Source organism: Bos indicus, chromosome 5 (genome assembly GCF_029378745.1).
Source record: "Bos indicus isolate NIAB-ARS_2022 breed Sahiwal x Tharparkar chromosome 5, NIAB-ARS_B.indTharparkar_mat_pri_1.0, whole genome shotgun sequence".
Classification (NCBI taxonomy): Eukaryota; Metazoa; Chordata; class Mammalia; order Artiodactyla; family Bovidae; genus Bos; species Bos indicus.
The window spans coordinates 116,787,463-116,808,447 of record NC_091764.1 but is presented as its reverse complement, the minus strand read 5'-3'; the positions used below and the strand labels follow the sequence as shown (position 1 = coordinate 116,808,447).

The window sequence follows — 20,985 nt, the reverse complement described above, 5'->3', positions numbered from 1 at the left end:
CCATGGAAAAGAAATGCAAAAAAGCAAAATGGCTGTCTGGGGAGGCCTTACAAATAGCTGTGAAAAGAAGAGAAGCGAAAAGCAAAGGAGAAAAGGAAAGATATAAGCATCTGAATGCAGAGTTCCAAAGAATAGCAAGAAGAGATAAGAAAGACTTCCTCAGCGATCAATGCAAAGACATAGAGGAAAACAACAGAATGGGAAAGACTAGGGATCTCTTCAAGAAAATTAGAGATACCAAAGGAACATTTCATGCAAAGATGGGCTTGATAAAGGACAGAAATGGTATGGACCTAATAGAAGCAGAAGATATTAAGAAGAGGTGGCAAGAATACACAGAAAAACTGTACAAAAAAGATATTCACAACCAAGATAATCACTCACCTAGAGCCAGACATCCTGGAATGTGAAGTCAAGTGGGCCTTAGAAAGCATCACTATGAACAAAGCTAGTGGAGGTGATGGAATTTCAGTTGAGCTACTTCAAATCCTGAAAGATGATGCTGTGAAAGTGCTGCACTCAATATGCCAGCAAATTTGGAAAACTCAGCAGTGGCCACAGGACTGGAAAAGGTCAGTTTTCATTCCAATCCCAAAGAAAGGCAATGCCAAAGAAAGCTCAAACTACCGCACAATTGCACTCATCTCACACGCTAGTAAAGTAATGCTCAAAATTCTCCAAGCCAGGATTCAGCAATACGTGAACTGTGAACTTCCAGATGTTCAAACTGGTTTTAGAAAAGGAAGAGGAACCAGAGACCAAATTGCCAACATCCGCTGGATCATCAATAAAGCAAGAGAGTTCCAGAAAAACATCTATTTCTGCTTTATTGACTATGCCAAATCCTTTGACTGTGTGGATCACAATAAACTGTGGAAAATTCTGAAAGAGATGGGAATATCAGAGCACCTGACCTGCCTCTTGAGAAACCTATATGCAGGTCAGGAAGCAACAGTTAGAACTGGACATGGAACAACAGACTGGTTCCAAATAGGAAAAGGAGTACATCAAGGCTGTACACTGTCACCCTGCTTATTTAACTTATATGCAGAGTACATCATGAGAAACGCTGGACTGGAAGAAACACAAGCTGGAATCAAGATTGCCGGGAGAAATATCAGTAACCTCAGATATGCAGATGACACCACCCTTATGGCAGAAAGTGAAAAGGAACTAAAAAGCCTCTTGATAAAAGTGAAAGAGGAGAGTGAAAAGGTTGGCTTAAAGCTCAACATTCAGAAAATGAAGATCATGGCATCTGGTCCCATCACTTCATGGGAAATAGATGGGGAAACAGTGGAAACAGTGTCAGACTTTATTTTGGGGGCTCCAAAATCACTGCAGATGGTGACTGCAGCCATGAAATTAAAAGACGCTTACTCCTTGGAAGGAAAGTTATGACCACCCTAGATAGCATATTCAAAAGCAGAGACATTATTTTGCCAACAAAGGTCCGTCTAGTCAAGGCTATGGTTTTTCCAGTGGTCATGTATGGATGTGAGAGTTGGACTGTGAAGAAAGCTGAGAGCCGAAGAATTGATGCTTTTGAACTGTGGTGTTGGAGAAGACTCTTGAGAGTCCCTTGGACTGCAAGGAGATCCAACCAGTCCATTCTAAAGGAGATCAACCCTCGGTGTTCTTTGGAAGGAATGATGCTAAAGCTGAAACTCCAGTACTTTGGCCACCTCATGCGAAGAGTTGACTCATTGGAAAAGACTCTGATGCTGGGAGGGATTGGGGGCAGGAGGAGAAGGGGACGACAGAGAATGAGATGGCTGGATGGCATCACTGACTCGATGGATGTGAGTTTGAGTGAACTCCAGGAGTTGGTGATGGACAGGGAGGCCTGGCATGCTGTGATTCATGGGGTCCCAAAGAGTCAGACACCACTGAGCGACTGAACTGAACGGAGGGGCCAGAGGTGCCAGCCCCCTCCATGTGGGTTAACTCAGTCAGACATCAGAACCCCACACGGTGTAAGGGCTATTGCTGGTCTCATGTAGCCATGAGGAAACCCAGGTTGCAGAGCTTGAGCGCTTTGCCTGACGTCACACAGGGAAGAGGGGCTGAGACCACTGAGCCCCACTAAGGTGCCCTAAGACCCATCTGGGGTCCCCAGGGCACCCTGATTCTGGATAACTCTTCATTTGGGCATCAGCATGTCTCCACATTTGTTGAGTGCCAGAACCCCTTTCCTAGCAGAAGCACCCTGTCTGCCTTCAGCCAATCGTTCCCCCACCCCAAACAGATGAGGGACCCTTGGAGCCAGACCCGGGCCACCACCTTGTTCACGATGTCTGAGCTGCAAACCCATTTGGGAGGAGGGGTGGGGGGAGGAGAGATGGGGCTGGAGGAGGCAGGAAACTGCCTGTGTCTTCAGACCTCAGAGCCTTTGGAATGGACCCCGGGGACCCAGGCAGGAAGGGACCTCAAGCATGCGGCCTCTGTGTGTGTACGCACAGACACACGGAGAAGGGTTCCTAGAGCTCTTCCACACTAGACTTCCGCCAACCGTGGAGCGATTCAGGAATCCCCTTGGAGATGCCAACAAGAACCCGGACCCGACACGGCCGGGCCTGGAAGCCGCCCAGACATACCTGCTCGGCCGACATTCGGCCCCGCGGCCAGCAGGGGGCAGCACGACGCTGCGCAGCGGTACCCGAGTCCAGAGAGGCGCGCTCTGCGCCCGGTTCTCCCAGGGAAACTGAGGCCGGGAGCAGCAGGCAGAAGGGGTGGGCTAACCGAGGCGTCTCACCCGCCGGCCGTCACCCCTCCTCTCCCGGCCCCACCACGCCCGGATTGTCCAGGAGCTGCCCGACCTCGGAGGTCTCCCTGCGCGACCCCGATCGAGGTCGGCGGCCGGGGTCCACGGGGCATGAGGTTTGGGCGGTCGCCGAGGCTCCGGGTCGGGGAGAGGCGGCCAGTGCGGGAGAGGTGTGTGTCTTTTATCGAAGTCCAGACATACTCCGCAGGTCCCCGGGATTCGCCCCATTATCGGAGGTGGAGACTGAGGCTGGGGGCAAGGTGGCCCCCGGAATCTGGGCCCAGATGGGGCCACGCTGTCCGCCTCGCAGTCCCAGGGCCCCGCGTGGCCCAGCGTCCCGCGACACCCCCTCCCATCCTGGTCGTGGAGAGCCTGCAGCCTCGCGTCTCACGTCGCCGCCGGGTGGCAGCATCGGCTCGCGCGCCCCAGCCGGCACACCCCCGCTCCAGCCACTGGCAGCTAGGGCTCGGCCGGACCCTCCGGTTTGCAGGGCTCCGTTTCCCATTCCGTGAAATGGGGTGACATCTGGGGGGCTGGGACGCAGAGAACACTTGGGGGTGAGGCTGCTATAGTCATGTCTCTTTTTCTGTGCCACAGTTTCCCTGCCTGTGAGGCTCTTCAGCGTCCCTCTCATCTATCTGTGAACGCTCCCTGTCTGCTGGCTCTGCTCAGCTGCACCGGCGGCCTCCGATCAGAGGCCGAGGAATGGCCCGCGTCTCCGTGGTGGCAAAGGTTTAGGGGATTTGCAAGGATTAAGAGGGGATCAGGAGCAGGGGGTCGCACAGCAGGGTGAGGGGAGCAGGGCCCTCAGTGTGGGGGCGGGTAGGCTAGGTGGGGCCCAGGCTGGCTGGAAGCGAAGCGCTGCCCCTTCCCGCGCCTACGAGTTTCAGGCCTCTGTCGGTCCTCTGAAACTAAGTACTTCCCAGTTTCATCCTTTCGCCCAAGAGACGTCCAGATCTGTACCCCCCGAGCAGGACAGGCGTCTGCCCAGGGTGGTGCTTAGGCAGAGGGCCACGGACCGGCCCTCTCCAAACAGAGCTTCAGCCAAAGGCAGGCCGTGTGCCCACCTGGGTGCCCGCTGGCCGGCACTGAGCCAAGTCAGATGCTCCAGTACGCGAGGCACCACGCTGGTTCTGACCTTGCACTCTGGGCACTGCAGAGGAGAAGGTGCAGACCGAGGAGTTCGGAGGTGATGGGGAGAGCAAGCAGGGGATCCTTGGGGTGGGAGCCTCCCACAGAGCCAAGGAACCCACCTCAGCATCCTCCCATCTGTCTCCACCACGGTGCTCAGCCAAACAGCTTCCCAGGGAGGTCATGGAACCAGTGCCTTGCATCTGGCCAGGCCTGCCTGTCTGTCTGTCCGTTTCCTGTCCCTGCTCTCAGTAAGCGCCACCGGCAGCGGTCCTGACAGGTGTGGGGACCCGGGGGCTGGAAGAGGGGCTCTGATTGAGGTCCTCGGGGGCTGGCAGAAATGCCTGTGCGAAGGGCGTGGTATGGGTGGACCCCAAACGGGGTAATTTCTGAGGCGTAGGGGAAACGTGCCCAGAACGGGGATGGGTATGGGTGGTCTCTCCCTTCCTCCCTAGAAACTGGAAGCCCAGTGGCTACACCGCCCGATGGGGCCACTCCTGCCGGGCCTCCACTCCCACCCTCGCGGGCCCCTCCCCAGGTGTCTCTTCGGTGCAGCGCCCTCCCCGCGCACCCAACCCCCTTCTTCCCTCTTAGTCTGGGCTCAGCGATCCGAAGGGAGCCGGCCTGGGGAGGGGGTTCCGGGGGAGAGATGCGTTCGTGTGTCACGGGGAAGGGAGGAGAAAAGGGAGGGGAGAGGCCGGGAGCGAGGGAGAGAGAGCGCGCGGCGAGCGAGGAGGGCGGGCGGGAGGCGGGTCCTCCTACCTGGGGCGCGCTCGCTCGCTCGCAGCTCGCTTGCCGGGGCCGCGAGTCACCTGGGGAGGCCGACAAGTGCGGACACATTGGCCGCCGCGGCGCTCGGCGAGGCGCGCACGGCCCCAGGCGGCTGCGCCCAGCGGAGGCAGCGCCCGCCCGCTCGCCCGCCCGCCGCGCTCGGGCCCCGGCCCCCGCTGGTGCTCCCGGGGCCCCGCGGTCACTCAGCCCCGCTCCGAGGTTGCAGCCCCCGTCCCAGGTCACTCCCACAGGCGCACGCGGCGGCGGCGGCGGCCCGGGCTCACCATGGTGGCAGCGCGCGCCCAGTGCCCGCGCGTCGCCGGCCGCCGGAGCCGCAGCGCCGGCTGAGCGCTGTCCACCGAAGCCCCCGGCTCCTGCCCGTCCCTCGCCCGGCCCGCGCGTCCCCTCCGGCCGCCGCGGTCTATGGCGCAGCCCCCCTCCCTGGATCATGCACAGAAACTTTCGCAAGTGGATTTTCTACGTGTTTCTCTGCTTTGGCGTTCTCTACGTGAAGCTTGGGTGAGTAGCCCTGTGGGCAGGGGCGGGCGCCCAGGATGGGAGCAGCCGGTAGGAGCCGCCTCCAGGGGCTCCCCGCGGGGACCGGAGCGGGGCACGGGCAGCTCTCGGGGATCCCGGGCTGGCCTGTGTGTTGAACCCGCGGCCCGGCCCGGCGGAGACACCGCTGAGCCCCTTGAGCGGCGGGTACTCGCGAGGGGCGCCCGGCCCAGGGCCGGGGCAGGGAGAGCAGGACGCGCGGGCGGCCAGGCTCGCGGGTAGCGGCGAGCGTGCCCGGCGCGTACTTTCACCTGTTTGGGCTCCAGGCCCCGGGGGTGGGACGCGCCTTCCCTCCTCCGGGCTGCGCTGGGCGCGGAGCCCGGGCCGAGCGCTCGCCGCCCAGAGGGCGCGCCGGGGCGGGGGCGGGGGGCTTCGGGCTGCCGAGGGCCCCGGGCGGGAGGGGGGCGCACCCCCTAGGAGCGAGCGCGCAGGCCTGGGCACCCGCCACGGCACTTCGTCTCTATCCATCACCCGGACGTGTTGAAATTACCTTGACAACTCGTCGGGCTGGCTCGGAACGGGCCGTGCGGGCGGCCGGGCCGCCTCGGGCTCCGTCCGGGCCCCGCCCGCCCCGGACCCTCGGCCGGGCCCCCTCTCGCCGCGCTCCCCCTCGCGCGGCCCGGCGGGCGGGCGGGCGGGCGCCCGGCGGGCCGTGCTCGCTGCAGTAGCTGCTCCGAGTCGTATTTCCACATTCCTGAAGCCAGCCGAGTCCTTACCTGTTGAGCTGCGATCTCCTTTAGACGGAATCTGTCTCGGCCTCGCTCGAAGTCGGGGGCGGGGTAGGGGGCGCGCAGGATGACCGCGACGGGGGCGCAGTGTACCTCCATCGCCCGGACGCGCGCTGCGAGCCTACTGTGCGCCGCCAACGGTGGGAAGGCAGGCCGGTCCGGCGGCGGGCAAAGCCAGTGAACAGCCCCGAGGCAGGGCCGGCCGCGCCGCGGCCTCCCAGGCGGAGAGGTAGAAGCAGGCCCGAGAGCCATTTCATCCATCGCCCCTGGTCCGTCGCCTCCTCTGCCATTTTACAGATGGAGAAACCGAGGCCCTGGGGCCGGTAGGGACCGAGGCCAGTGGCCACAGAGGCAGCCTGGAGGCTCCCGCCCCAGCCTCAGTCTGCAGGCCTGGGCGGGCGTGCCTGCGGCTGCTGGTGGCTCTGTTTATCGTGGGTCTGTGTGCCGGCTGTGTCCCTGGGTGTTTGTTTATGGGTGGTGAGCGCGCAGGGCACTGACTGTACTCGGGTGGGGGCGGGGAGGAGGCGCTGTTTCCCCGACCCCGGGGTAGGCAGCCCCTGGGATTACTCTTGCTGGGCCCTGTAAAGTAATAGGCAACCCCCTTGCGGGTCCTGCTTTCTGCTGCCTGGTCCTCAGCACCCAGGCCTTGTGGCCTTCTGGCGGCCCTGCAGGTGGGTACCTTCGCTCTTCTCGTTGTAAAGACTGGGAAACGATGGGGCAAGGGAGGCCAAGCCACTGTCCACAAGGGTGAGAGGCAGCCGGGACAGGCACCCTGACCATGCCCCTAATACCCACTCCTCAGCAGGGGGCCATCTGAAAGCACCCCTCCCCCAGCTGCGGGAAGGGCTCTGTGAACCCACCGCCACCTACCCAGCCCTGGACAGTGGAAGGAGCTGAAGGGGGTGCCCAGCCTGAGCTCCCAGAGCTGGGGCCAGGGTCCCCTCACCCCCAGTTCTTCCTGAGCCCCCCTCTCCCCTCTGGCAATGGGACTGAAGCTCTGGCTGCCCTGGACAGGGTGGCAGCTGGTGTCCGTGCAGAGAACCCAGGGAGTGAGACCAGTCTGTGCGCCCTGGCACCTGTGCCAACCTCCCTGGGAGTACGTGAGACAGCCAGGCGGGGGCCCCAGCTCTATCCTCCGCGGGCACCAAGGAGCCCTGGAGGGGGGACTCCTCCCCTTGGCGTGCCCCTTAAAACACGCTCGCCCAGTCCTGGGAGGGGCAAGAAGACCGGTCCCCAAACGCCCCTGTGGAAGCACATCCAGGAAGCCAGAGAGTCACCCTGGGGTGGTCTACCAGGGGGAGGGGACTCAGCCCTGGCCCCCATGGCATCGATGGTGCCTGCGTTAGGAAGGGAGGGGGATGCACGAGATGGGGAGCGGGGCAGCTGGGCCAGATGTGGTCTAAGGGGCTCGAGGACCTGAAGCCTAGTGCCCAAGGAAAGGTCTGGGGCTCCACCCCCGTCACACCTCACTGGGTGGCTTTGGGCAAGCTCTTTCACCTGCCAACTCACCTTCCCTCATCTGAAACTTGGGGTAACACTCACACCTCCTGCCCTGGGCGGTGGGAAGGTCAGTGCCGGGGTGGGGGCCTTCGCTCTGGCGGTGAAGGAGGTCCCAATCAAGTCAACCCTTTCTTGTTGCTAATGACATCACAGCCACCGCAGGCACCCGGGGACTCCTCCAGGACCACGAATCACAGGAGTGTGGGTTTTAGGTTCACAAGTGTGGGTTTTAGAGTTCCAAGTAAATATCTGAGATCGTGTATATTGGAGGGACTACTCCGTGATCACAGCCGCCTCCCCCAGCCTGTACCCCCATGTTTTTCAATGTTCAGGGAAGCTTCCCTCACCCCCACCTCGACATGTGTGTTGTGTGTGTGCACACACACACACACGTGCCCCACAGCCCCGATGCCAGTGCAGATGTGCAGCCCTGGGGAGCCTCTGGGCTGGCAAGAGGGGAGAGCTCAGCCCCTGGAATCCTTTTGCTGATTGCGGCCCCACGAGTAGACGTGCCTTGGATTTCGGGCAATTTCAAAACAAATGGCTCTGAGCAACCTGTAGGATGCTGCCCTGGAGGAAGCCAAGCCGGGGCTGGACCGAGCCACCTGGGGTCCAGGCACCCTCTGCCCCTGGAACTGGGGTCATGAAGTCCCAGGAGCAACCTTGCTTCCTGCCCTCCCCATGCTCTTGGGGTTCAGGGGGTTCATGAGAGGCAGAAAGGCCCAGAGGGATGAAGGTCGAGGCGGCGGCCCCTCCTCCTGGGTGTTAGGGACAAGTCTCCATGCCAGCTCTAGAAGCCAGGAAACCTATTCCCTCTGGGACCACCGGCCCCACGCACAGGCCCCTCTTTTCTTGTCCTTGTCCCTCTTTGTGCCTTAACTCCTGCTTAAAGGATCTACACCGTATAGAGAGACATTCGTATGCAGCTCCGGGTGGGCAGACGAAAGGAGATGGGACTCAAAACCAGCTTTTTGTTTGGGGCTTAAAAAACAAAACAAAACAAAACACTGGAAGTTCAGAAAAGGGTGTTCTCCTGGGTTGGCTCCACCCCACACCTGTCCCAACCAACCCCTAAGAGGAGGGTAAAAGAGTGAGGTAGAGGAAGCCAGGGTTGGGGGCTTCTGTGCACTTGTTTGGCGGTGTGTTTCCATTGTCAGGCTTTCCAAAGAGGCTCGGAGGCCGGAGCCTGCAGAGATACCGGTGCGCTGGTGCATAGGTGAGCCCTACCACGCTGGGCCCGGTTGGCCATGGCAGTGAGCGTCTGCGACCCACAGCCCGTCTCCCCAGACCCAGGGGCGCACGCAGGCAGAGGCGCAGCGAACACAGTGCATTTGGGCGCACACACCTGCACCCTCACAGACGCGCCCACGCCGCCGCAGGCACGCACAGGCATATGCAGGCACGTGCATGCACACAGGAGCACAGAGCCTCGCACAACACCCCAGAGGAGCTCACGCCCCCGCGCGGTTAGCCCGCCGTGCCTGCCCCCCAGCTGCACCCTCCAGCGCGGACCAGAGCGGTGGGGCTCGCCGAAGTCGGTGGGGAAGCTGTCCGAGCCAGGGTGGTTTGGGCAAGCCCTGGAGGCGGCTCCCGCCGCACGCTTCGGTCAGCCTCCCCTTTAAAAAAACCCGCCCGCGGAGGAGGCGGATGTAGGGGTGGCCCGTCCAATGGCAGCTGGGCGCCTCAGGAGACTTGAAGACGTGAGGCTGAGCGAGCGACAGAGCTGGTTCCGACCGATCGACGGACGGAGGGCCGGACGGCGGGCGAGGCGCACCCAGCGCCCACGGCCCGCGCCCCCACCGGGCCCTCCAGCCTCAGCGCGCGCGGCAGCCCCAGCCCCGGCGAGATGCGAGGCCCTGGAGGCGGGGCACGGGCGACCGCTGCGCCGGGGCCCGCGCGCTCGGGTCCCTAGCGCCCCGTTCCGCCGCCCTGCCTTGGGGAGGGTCGCGGAGACCCCGGCCCCAGCCGGCCCCCGCGCTCTGCCCGCGGGGCCTGCGCGGCCCCCCCGGGAGCGCCGGCCCACCATGCTCCTGCTGTCGCCGCGCAGCGCGCTGCTCTCCGTGTACTGCCCGCAGCTCTTTCTCATCCTGTCCAGCGGCAGCTACCTGTGAGTGCCGCGGGCCGCACGCGGGGCGGGCGGGCGGGCCCCCGTCCTGGGCTTCCGGCGGCGGAGCTGGGCTCGCGGGGAACGCCGCGGTGAGGTCCCGGGGCGGGGCGCCGGGTTCCCGGCACGCGCGGGAGCCGAGATACTTTGGGTCTCCTCGCCGGGCTCAGCCGCCAAGGTTGAGGAACTGGGGCGGGGGGCGGCTGAGGCAGTGAGAGGTTCTGGCTTTGAGGTCAGAGAAAGGGCTGCCCGCTGGAGGCCTGACGGCGCCGGTAGACCGACTGCGCGCACCGAGCGCGAGGTCCGGAGGGCGCGCGGGCAGCGTGAAGATGCCCGGCGCGTCCCAGCCAAAGTCCTGGACCAGCAAGGTCCCCCTCCTAGATAAACCCACGCGGCCCACACGGCCGTGCCACCCTCGGGAGAGCCGAACGCACACGCCCGCTGCACCGCGTGCACACTGGCGCACACGTGCACAGCGCGTCCCACCAGACAGCACCCAAGCTGTCCCCCGAGTTTGCCGAGGTTTCACGCGGCTTCCTGCCGCGCCGAGCGGCCGGAACTTCACCAGGGGCGAGGCGGGGCGCGCAGTACCCGCGCGCGGCCGGCCGAGGTGCGCCCGGCTGTCCCGGGCAAGGCAGCGAGAGGCGCGTGGGCCCGCGTGCGCGTCGGGCCGGGCAGCGCCCGCCGAGCTCGGGGAAGCTCCGGGCAGGGCCCGACCGGGCCCAGGGAGCGGAGGGGCGCGTCGGCGCAGCGGTGGCTTCGCCGGATTCTCTAATGGGACGCATATGCCCTGGCCTCCGATTTTAAAAAGACGTTTGATTTATGGAACCGCCGTTTGGGGGAACTGAAGCTGGATGCTACTGATTAAACCTCAGGGCCAGTGCTGCCTCCCCTCCCCCTCCCTCTCCTTTACACGCGGGCCACGTCCGGGGTCGCCTAACGCGGCCGGAGGGGGCAGCCGCTGCCTTCCCGCTCTGTGTGCCACCCCCGCCCCCCGCGCGGCCGCAGTCCTAATAAATCGCCGCTCCCCCACCCCCTTTTAATAGAGACGCAGCCAATTTCTCCTCCAGCTCCTAGGAAATTACTATCCTACCAGTTTTCCTTCTATAAATAGTCGCGCATCTTGAAACAAAAGTTCGCAACCGCAGCCAGATGCTGCGAGGCCCGCGGTTTCCCGGGCTGTGGGACATAATTACAAGGTCCCGGCGCAGAGAGAGCTCCAGGCCCGGCGGGCAGCCCCGGCTGGCTGCGGAGGCATCGCCTGGAGCAGGGAGGGGGGCAGGCCGCCCTGGGCAGGGCGCAGAGCCGGGTGGGGACCTCCTGATCGTCGGGGGCTCAGGCTAGCAAAGTGCCAGTCTAGAGAGTCCTGCTTTTGGCGTCCCTCCGGGGTTAGGGGTGAACTCGGGGAGGTCTTGAAATCTCAGGCCCTGGTTCTTAGAGGTGGGAGGTGGAGACGGCTCCTGCTCCCCAGAACCCCCGGCAAGTCTGTCTTAAGCCTTGCTGGAGAATCAGCAGCTACTCTGCTTAACAGATCACTTTCGGGGCCAGCTGGCTGAGGTCTGGCATTGATGGGGCGGTGGTGTCCAGGGATGGGAAACCAGGAGTCCTCCCAGGGTGGTTTGGAGCAAGAAGCCGGGAGGAGGGGGGGTTGATCTTCGGTCTCAGGAGCTGATGAGAGTGGGGTGCCCAGGCCGCAGCTGAGGGGCTCAGGGGCAGGTGGTGGCCAGTGTACCTCCACGGACCCAGAGTTTTCCACTCTGGCACCCCAGATCCAGGCCTGCAGTGACGACCATCTGTGCCCACAGAGGCTCGGTCCACACACTTCAGAGTGTGCGCTGCCAGCTTTGTTGGCGGAAATTCTCCTCCGTTGACAGCTTTCCGGAACGTTCCTGGGCTAGTGCTGGGGTCTGGGGTAGGTGGTGGTGGGGAGGGCAGTCAGACAGACTCTGCCCCCTACCCTGCCTTCAGCACCCCCGCCCCAGTGGCGTGCTGGTCTTCAGCACGGGGGTGGGGGGGCGGGGGGGTTGCTGAAGCAGAAACTAACTCCAGGGTTCCCAAGAGTGAGCCAGGGAGGCTCCTGCATCCCTGGGGTTTCCCCACCTGCTGGTGGGCACTGGGCTGACTTGGATTAGGGTTAGGAGTGTGAGGCTCCACGGGGTGGGAGCAGGGCCTCAGTAATGCAAACGAAGATGAGTATGTGAGAAGCCGCTGCAAGGTGTCTACGAGCCCTGGCCTGAATGCAGGTGAGGCTGCAGGTGAGGCGCCCCGGTGCAAAGTGCTTCCATCAGTGTTGAGGGTCAGCTGTAAGGTTAGCTCTGCGGGATCTGCGGATGCCAGGGGCAGGAGGGGCCCTGGGCGGAGGCGTCTTTCTGCTCCAGAGAACTTTCCAGAAGGCATCCATGGCTGGGATCACAAGCACTGGCGGACAATTGATCCTGCCCCTTTCATCTGGGCTGCTCTCCCAGCTCCCCGTCCCGGGCTGTGGTCCGCGCACAGCGAATCCCAGATGCATGCCTGGGCCGCTGCCACTGATCTGGTCGGACGGGTGTGCTGGCCTGGAAGAGCCCTGAGCCCCTGCCGGACTCTGAGCTCGGCCCGGCTGGCCAACCAGGCAGCTGCCTCTCTCCTGTGTCATCAGGACAGGCACTCTCGGGGCCCACGGGGGTCCCCAGGGCCTCTGGGAGGGCAGGTGGGAGACCCCAGGCCGAGGGGAGGGCCCACAGCGCCCGGCTGGCTGGTAGTGGGGCCCGGCCGAGGCCTCATGCCAGGACGAGGCTGGCCCGCCATCCCAGGCAGGTCCCTGCGGCCTCGGCCTCCTGCTCCCAGATGCGGGGGTTGGCTGCAGCGATCCCCCCAGACCTTCCGGTAGGAGTTTCTCATGATGACCGCCCGCTCTGGGGAGCCGGGTGAGTCATGGTGACGGGGCAATTACTCACCGACCACCTGGCTGCGGGGGGTGAGGGGCGCTCACCGCTGCCTTGCCAAACTGGCCTCTTCCCGGCTCTGCCGCTGTGGCTTTACTGGTGGTGCCAACCGCAGGCCCAGAGGCCCTGTGGGCATGACCCTGGGGGGTGGGGGTTGCTGAATCAGGCCCACTCCCGGGGCATCACCAGCCCAGGCAGGGGCAGAAGGGGGCCACGGGTTCAGGAGGAGCAGCTCTCAGCCAGGGAGACCGTGTCTGTCCAGGTGCAGGAGGAACGCCGCTGGGTGGCCTCTGGGCCTCAGTCTGCTTGTTGTCGTCGGTCGCTTCTCAGGCTCAGGTCAGGCCCAAACGCCACTGGAATTCAAAAGTACCTGTGACTCTGGAGAAGGGTGTGCACACAAGCAGTGGGAGCCGGGGGTCCCGATGAAATCTCAGCCCCCAAGGGACCCCAGCTCAAGATACACAGATAGAGGCGCTTTGATCGCAGAGAACTTCAAGACACTGATGACGTGTGCGTGAGGCTCTGCAGCCACGACAGGGGGAGCATGCATTTCGACATGGCTCCTTTGACCCCCTGTGTGTGGGGTGGAGGGTCGGCAGGGGAAGGTGGGTCTCCCACGTGCTTCCTCCTATGGCCGCATTAGGCCCTTCAGCGGTGTACTGAGGCCCGCAGGAGAAGGGCCCATTTTCTGACTAGCTGTCCCTGTTGATCCTTATGAGACCAAGGGGCCTGATGGTGACCCAGATACCAGGCTCACAGCTCTATTATTGCCTGGGTGCATCCCGTAACCTCAGCTATGTCCTCTGTACAGTGAGGGGCAGGGGAACATTAACTCAGAGGAGTGTAAGAATTCAACAAGCAAATGCAGGGATGTGCTCAGCTGGGTATCTGGTATATAGTTAGTGCTCAGAAGATGGGGCCATTTGCAGTTATTAGGAGCAGAGAGGCTGGCCACCCGTGACAGAGGGGAGCCCTGTGGCTGTAATTGTTCAGGAGAGAGTAATGAACTCTTTAGGGTATCTCTGAGGGCTTCCCGGAGCAGGTGACATGTAGACAGAGTTTTGACGGATGGATAGGAGTTGTCCGGACTAAACAGGAGCATGAGAGAGACTCCCAGAAGGAACAATACTCACTGTCAAACACATTCACCCCGGGTTTCTCTCCAGGGAGCCTCACGGCGACCTCCTGAGGTGGGAAGACACAAATGCCAGGGTCCAGTAGAGAGACCCTTTGCTGAGGCCACCCATGCCCCAGGATGGCAGCCCTGTCAGCTCTGGTCCAATAGGGAGAGGAGCCCGGCAGCTCTGGGCCCAGGCTGAGCCGCTGCTGGGGTGCTCTGGAGCAGGGGTGGGGATGGGGAATGAGGGTCTTGACTGCGGAGAGGTGGGCACCCTGTCAGCTCAGGATCGGGGTCCCCAGAACAGGCTATTCTGTGCAGCCTGAGGGCAGCCCCTCACCTCGTGGGCCCCCGCCCCTCCCCGGGGCTGATAGTGGGGCTTCAGCTGACTCTTGAGGCCTCCAAGTTGCAAGGCCCTGGGTCCGGCTCAGATAGGGCTCTGCTCCCCCCCACACCCCCCCCCCCCCCAGCAAGGGGACGGGAGCCCGGCGCCCTCCCTTGTCAGATGAAACCCGGGCCCAGGGCTCCCTCAGCCTGATGAAAGGGTCATTGTGTGGCGCGGGCCGCCCGCTGGCCAAGGACAAAACCAGCATTTGTCCTCCTTCCCTGGCTCGGGGTGGGGGCCTCCCCCCAGGCTGACCGGCGGGAGAGGGGGGTGGGCACAGGTGCGCGCTCTTCCCTCTCCCCATCTTCCCCATCTCCCTCACGGAGGAGCCGCTGCAGTCGCCCAGGCACCCCCTCCCAGTCTGGCCTCCCACCCAGAGCATCTACGGCTTCTGGGCCAGCCCCGCGGTTGGCAGGGAGGCAGTGAGCTCTCTGGCCCTGGAGGCATACAAGCAGATGCGGGAGGGAGGCTCAGGGATGACGGGGAGAGGCCAAGCAGATGCGGGAGGGAGGCTCAGGGATGACGGGGAGAGGCCTCGCCCGGAAGGAAGCCAGCACTCCTGGTCCTCCGTGCAAGGCAGCCACGTGGCATGGCCGACCTGCTCTGTGGATGGGCTGCTGAGGCCCCCGGCAGGTCATCTCGCAGCCTCAGCAGCAGAGCACCGACCAGGCTTGGCACCCTGCCCACCGAAGCCTCGCCCAGCCTTGGGCTGGAGCAGGTGGCCTCTGAGGCGCCCGGGACCCCAGAAGAGCTCGGCCTGAGGCTGTGAGTGGAAGACACTGCAATTCTGCAGTAGCCACTGCAGCCGCAGACCCTAAAGCCTGACAGCTGCCCAGAGCAGGCCCCGGGGGACTTGGCCCTGCCAAGCAAACAGCTCCCCCGCATCAACAGAAAAAGCCCAAGTCCGCAGTCCTGGTGGTCCCAGCCCAGTGACACCTGTGGGCTTTCATCCCTTTCTGGAGCCACTTACCAAGGCCACCCCTGCTCCCGACCCTTCCCCACGTGCCTCCTGGGCCAGAGGTATTCCTTGTGCTGGAAAGCCCCAGTGCCACGCCCACTGGAGCCATGAAGGGGCCACACCCTGGTGGGAGTCTGGGTGGGGGCTGGGTTCGCCCTCCCATGGCACCTGGCAGTGTTGCCAAGGCTGCTGAGGGGTCCAGAGCCGGGACGTAGGCCCTCAGTGAACCAAGCTGCAAAACAGATGAAAAATGCTTTTGAATGGGAATTCCTTCATCACCTGCTCCGTGGGCCCCTGACTGGGGACCAGGGCTTCGCATTCCGCTTCTGCGGGACCAGGGCTCCTCGGAAAGGCTTACTCTCATATCTGGGGTCTGCTCTGAATCTGTTTCCTCCTGGCCTGCCAGAAAGGGGAGCTAGGAAAGGCCCCCCACTTGGAGAAACCTGAAGGTTAGAGCTCAGAGTAACTCTCTAGGTCATGCTCAGTGGGGCTGAGCCCAGACTGAAGCTGAATCTGCTTGACTCTTGGGCTTCCCCGGTGGCTCAGCTGGTACAGAACCTGCCTGCCAGTGCAGGGGATGCAAGAGACCCCGGTTCAAGCCCTGGGTTGGGAAGACTCCTTGGAGAAGGAAATGGCAACCCACTCCAGGACTCTTGCCTGGAAAATCCCCATGAACAAAGGAGCCTGGGGGGCTACAGCCCATGGGATTACAAAGAGCCAGACACGACTGAGCATACACACACACCTTGCCTGACTCTCAGGTTCTGTGCTGCCTCTCAAGGCGTCCTGCTCATGTAGGCTTCCTGCCTGCCACAAACTCCCCTACCCACCAATTCCCTGCCTGTAACCTCACATGAGTGGAGAAACCAGCTAACCCAGCTGGCTAGCACTGTCCGCTGACCAGGAGTCCTGAGAGTCCGAGTGAGGGCTGCCTTAGATTTGGGGCCAGCGGGGACGCTTTCCCAGTGGGTGCGGGGAACCAAGAAGGCCTGTTTCCTGCCCTGGGTCTCTCCCTGCCTTGGGGCCCCAACCTTTCTCCTCTGAGACCAGCTTGAGCAGAGAGGAGGTGGCCCTAGCTTGCCAGCTTGTGACCTCTGTTGGGTCAGCACGTGTACGGTGCCCTGTGCTATGGACTTGAGGCAGCCTTGTGGGCAACCCTGCCTCCTTCTGGACTTCAGTTTCTCCCTCCAGGTGATGGGGCTAGATGCTCAGGGACCACCCCGCCCCCTCCAGCCCTCCCGCCATCAGCTGGCGGACTTCCAGCATTGCTAGCTCACTCTGCACACCAATATCGCCCATTCAGCCCCTGTGCCAGGAGAACAAGACTGGCCGCGTTGCTGTTGTTCAGTCACTCAGTCCTGTCCGACGCTTTGCGACCCCATGGACTGCAGCACACTGGGTTTCCCTGTCCTTCGCTATCGCCTGGAGCTTGCTCAAACTCATGTCTGTTGAGTCAATGATGCCATTCAAACATCTCATCCTCTGTTGTCCCCTTCTCCTCCTGCCCGAAGTATTTCCCAGCATCAGGGTCTTTTCCAATGAGTCAGCTCTTCGCATCAGGTGGCCAAAGTATTGGAGCTTCAGCTTCAGCATCAGTCCTTCCAATGAATATTCAGGGTTGATTTCCTTTAGGATGGACTGGTTGGATCTCCTTGCAGTCCAAGGGAGTCTCAAGAGTCTTCACCACAGTTCGAAAGGATGAATTCTTCAGCGCCCCGCCTTCTTTATGGTCCAACTCTCACATCCATACATGACTACTGGAAAAACCATAGCTTTGACTATACTGGTCACATGCACGGCTGTAATTGGGAAGCTCACTTCCTTCTCCATCACTGAGCCAAGCCCTGTGGCACCCACAGCAGGAGCCCTAATCCATCAACAGTGATGGTAGACCAGAAGGTGACCTCTGACCTGGGTCCTAGAGAATGTGCCAGAGAGGAGAATGGTGTCTGTGGCAGCAAGATGGCTGGGAGAGGGGAGTGAGGGCCTGGGGGGCATGGATGGCGAGGAGGTGGCCCTGATTAGAGTGGGGTGGGGCAGTGGGGGGCGAGGGCTGCGTGGAGGCAGGGCAGGGGGCCCCAGGCCCGGGGAGCTGCAGGGCAGGCGTGAACTGCTTCCTTCTGAGCTAAGGGAAGACCCTGGGTGCAGAGTGACCGGTCGGGGAAGGGAGGAGGCTGGTCCGGCCAGCCTCAGAGGGAGGGGTGCCCGGGGGAGGCGGATCGGCAGGGCTGCTGGGAGGCCAAGTGTGGGAGGGGAGCCCTGTCAGCACCCAGCCTCCGAGAGGCCAGGCCTGTGGTTGTGGGATTGACCGCTGGTCCCCCAGCGCCTAGCGCAGCACTCGGCTCTCAGCTGGTTCCCAGTACACACAGGTCGGATGGCCCAATGGTGGCTTGCGTGTCTGGGGCCCAGCAAAGCCCACGGACCTGGTCAAGGCCCCCTGCCCAGCAGGGCAGAGGCCTCCCGGCCCCAGGTGTGTTGGCACAGGTGGCCCAGGGGGTCGCCGGGGGCTGGATGACAGCCAGGTTCCCCAGACTCCCATCTTCCCAGGGTGACTGGCAGGAGACCCGGGAGTTTCCGGGGGCTGCTGACACCCCCCTGCGGAAGCAGCCAGATCCGCCCCTCGCTGCGCCCATCCTCCCGGGCCTGTCCTGCGTCCCCTGTCCCCGGCTGCCCCGGCTCAGCTCTGCGGCAGGCAAAGTGCTGGCTTGGCGGCCCCACGAACCATGCCCCGCCCTGGCAGGGTCCTCTCCTCTCATGGTACCGCCGCCCCCGGGGAGTGGAGCTTGGGGTCCTGCCTGCCCAGGTTCCCATGGTGACCCTCCTGAGCCTCGGGTCCACGGACTGGGCTGGGATGGCGGTGGCCTGGGGGTGCCCAGGTCGTGTGCCCAGGGGTTGGCCGGGCCAGGAGCCCAGGGCTGGCGGTGAAGCTGGTGTCAGCTGCCTTGGGCTCGGCCACTCCCTCTGTTCCCAGGGGTTCAGAGCACACAGGGACTCTGGGTTCATCTCCCAGGGCCCAGGGGACCCCGGGGACAGCGGCCTGGAGATGCCGGCCCAGGGCTGTGTGGTCAGGCAGGGCTTCATTCCTGGCCGCAGCTCCCGGAGGGGCTGTGTAAGGGACCGTGCCCTCCCTGCCCCCTCCCCCTCCCCAACCCCTGTGGGAAAAGGAAGCCATTTCCTTCCATGTGGCTCCAAGAGCAGGCAGGGGCTGAGGGCTGATGACCCCAGTGGCTGGGGGGGTCCCCCTGGACGTCTAGCTTCTGCCCCAGCAGTGGGCATAGGAGGGAAGGCTCCCCCCGGGGCCACCCCATGCTTGCTGCTCAGCCTGGTGACTTCTGGAGACTTCTGGCGGGAGGGGTGGGGCGGGAGAAGATGGCAGGAGCTGAAGGATGCTGAAGGGATAGGCAGGGCCTGGGGCTGAGCCAGTAGTGGGGAAAAGGCTGCAAGCCCACTCTTGGCTCCCAGACCAAATCCCTTCCAGGTGGCTGGGCGGCTGGGGCCAAGGTCCTGCCCCCTCCTTTAACCCAGGGCGGGCTGCAGGAGACAGGGCTGGTGCTGAGGACCCCGGCCACCTGGGTCAAGCCCTGGGCAGTCCTGAGCTCGGGGAGGTGTCCTGAGGGGGCTGGCCCCGGAAGTTGTTCAGGGCAGTTGTTCGAGTCACTACAGCCAGGCTGCCAGGGTTGGAGCAGGTGGTGAAGGCGCTGCTTCTGGGAGGTCCTTGGCTGGGGAGGCCCCGGTGGCCCAGGACTCCTTGGAGGGAGCAGTCCAGAAAGAGGGCTGCTTTAAAGAGACGGGGGTGGCGAGGGCTGTGCAGGGGCGACTGGTCCAGAGGGGGTGCCCAGCTTTGGGGGGAGCAGAGGGCAGACTGTGGAGCGAGGGAGAGCCTGGGTGGGTGGGGCTCGCTGAGTCACTGTCACTCGGAGATGCTGAGTGGCCAGGGCAGGCTCCCGCCCACACCTGCTCCTGGAAGAGGGACCCTCCAGGACGCCGGCCTGAGGCGCCCGGGTTGGGGACTGGACCTCGCCGTCTGCCCATAGGGGACGGCTCGTTGTCCACTGTCCGACGGGAGCGTGCCCCCCAGACCTGCTGCTCAGACTGTGTCCAGGGTGGTCAGGAAGGCCGTGGTGCTGGCCAAGCCACTAAGCGCCCAGACTCCCAGCCTGGCCACAGGCCTACGGGGCCTGCCAGCTTCCTCCCACCTGTCCCGCCCACCTGTCCGTCCATCTGTCTGTCGTGAGGTTTCAGACTGCATCCTGGTCACCCAGGCCTGCAGGTGCCCCCGCATCCAACAGGTCTGGGGCATTGGGGCCGAGCCCCGGGCTGGGGGCCTCATGCCCGCTTGGGCCTCAGCTCGTGTGGGCCCTCAGGTGCCCGGGCACCTCTAGGTATCAACATCCCCACCTGCACCTCGGGGAGTGAGGAGAAAGGTCAGGGCTCAGGCCTGGGGAAAGTCTGGGCACAGCAGAGGGTGCAGGAAGCGTGGCCGTGGCCTGGGCAGACAGGAGCTGCTGAATCGCAGCCCCTAAGGCCTCCTCAGGAGCCTGGCGTCGACGCGCCCATGTTGGGCAGAGGAAGGGAGAATGGAGGAGAGACCCAGGTGGGCTTCTTGGAGGAGAGGGCATCAAGCTGGGCCTTGAATCTTGCCTGGCTGCTGGAGGAGACAGGGTGGCCGGGAGGGGCAACTGTGGCACAACGTGGCCAGAACCCCGGGAGTGTCGTGAAGGGCCTACATGCCCAGCAGAGGTCGGCATGTTTCTGAGTTCGGAGGTCAATGTCCTGAGTGACCGGGTGAGGTTCGGACTTCACTGATTTGGCTGACGTGGGGGCTGGATGGATCCTCCAGCTCCTGGGCCAGGGAGGGCCTGGGAGAGCACGGGTTATGCGTGTCTGCCTCTGGTGGCTGCAGCCCCTTCCCAGGACCCCCTGCCCGCCGCCTGCTCTCTCTCAGGCTGCCCAGTTTCTCTCCAGGGTGGGGTCCCTGGATGCCAAGCCAGGAATGCCAGTTATGCGGGGAGGGCGGGGGGCCGCCACCCGCCGGGGGCGCGAGGGAGCCGGCGGACGCCGTGCTCTCTTCCCCGGGAACACTGCGGGCAGCGAGCTGAGCGGGGCAGTGGCCTGGAAAGACTGCAGCCCGGGGACCCGGGCATGGGCAGCCAGCCCGCAGGAGACCCCGCCCGCGAGTGGGGACCGTTTCCCACAGGGGACGGATGGGTAAACTGAGGCTCCCAGGGGCCAGCAAGAGTCAGGGGCTGAGCCGAACCCGAACACAGGATCCCGACTTGGAGAAGGCTCTAGGATCCAGCTGCAGGTACCTAGATGGTTGCCCAGCCCCACTGCACGGATGGGACACTGAGGCCTGGGTGTGGTGGGGGGGCCATCGGGGACCCCTCCTCCCTGCCCCCCACCACGGAGCTCCCCGCGGGGTGTCCTCTCGGAATCGCAGTCTCCCCCTCTGGAAAGGGGGCTGGTAGGGCACACCCTGAAAAGACCTGCTGCTGATGGCGTGGGACACGGGGAGGAGGCTACTCGGGAAGGATGGTCTTTTTGTCCTGTGGCCCCCTCCTCTCTTCTGGTGCAGGCCCTTTGACAGGGCAGGCAAGGGGATGCCTTAGATGGCCTGCCAGACTTCAGTAAAGCCAGCCCTCTGCACATCCCCCCACCCCACAATTGTCCCGGGGGTTAAAGCACTTCCTGATCCAGTAGAGGAAGAAGCCATTTGCCAGCAGAGGGCTGACTGTGCCTTACTATCAGATGAGAAAACTGAGTCTCAGAAGAGTAGCCTTGGAGTGGCCTTCCTGAAGTCTGGGGACGTCCCCAAGTCACATGCCTCCCCTCAAGCTAGCCTGGAACCCCAGCCGGGAAAGGAGATGAGCAGATTCAAGGCAGATTCAAGAGCGGGGGCGAGTGGCCTGTGTGCCCTTGGGCCTTTGCACCGGCTGCACCAGGCTCCTAGCCTGCTACTCCATTCCCTCCTGATCCCTCCTACCAAGGAAGGCTGTGGAGACCCTGCTGGTACCAAGCCCTGGGTCTGTGATGGTCTGCAGAGTGCTC

General features: G+C 63.3%; 1 protein-coding gene across 2 annotated transcripts in view; it reads left to right on the top strand.

Annotated features, from left to right (window-relative positions):
- Positions 1 to 4,726: 4,726 nt before the first annotated feature.
- WNT7B (Wnt family member 7B) overlaps positions 4,727 to 20,985 on the top strand; it is a 54,281-nt gene continuing 38,022 nt past the window's right edge. The window contains exon 1 of one of the 2 annotated variants that reach the window (XM_070790576.1): positions 4,727 to 5,185. In XM_070790576.1, the coding sequence (XP_070646677.1) occupies positions 5,115 to 5,185 (71 nt within the window). In that variant the 5' untranslated portion in view covers positions 4,727 to 5,114. Of the gene's footprint in view, positions 5,186 to 9,015; positions 9,557 to 20,985 lie in introns of those variants that run through there. The other variant, XM_070790575.1, reaches the window with a different exon arrangement.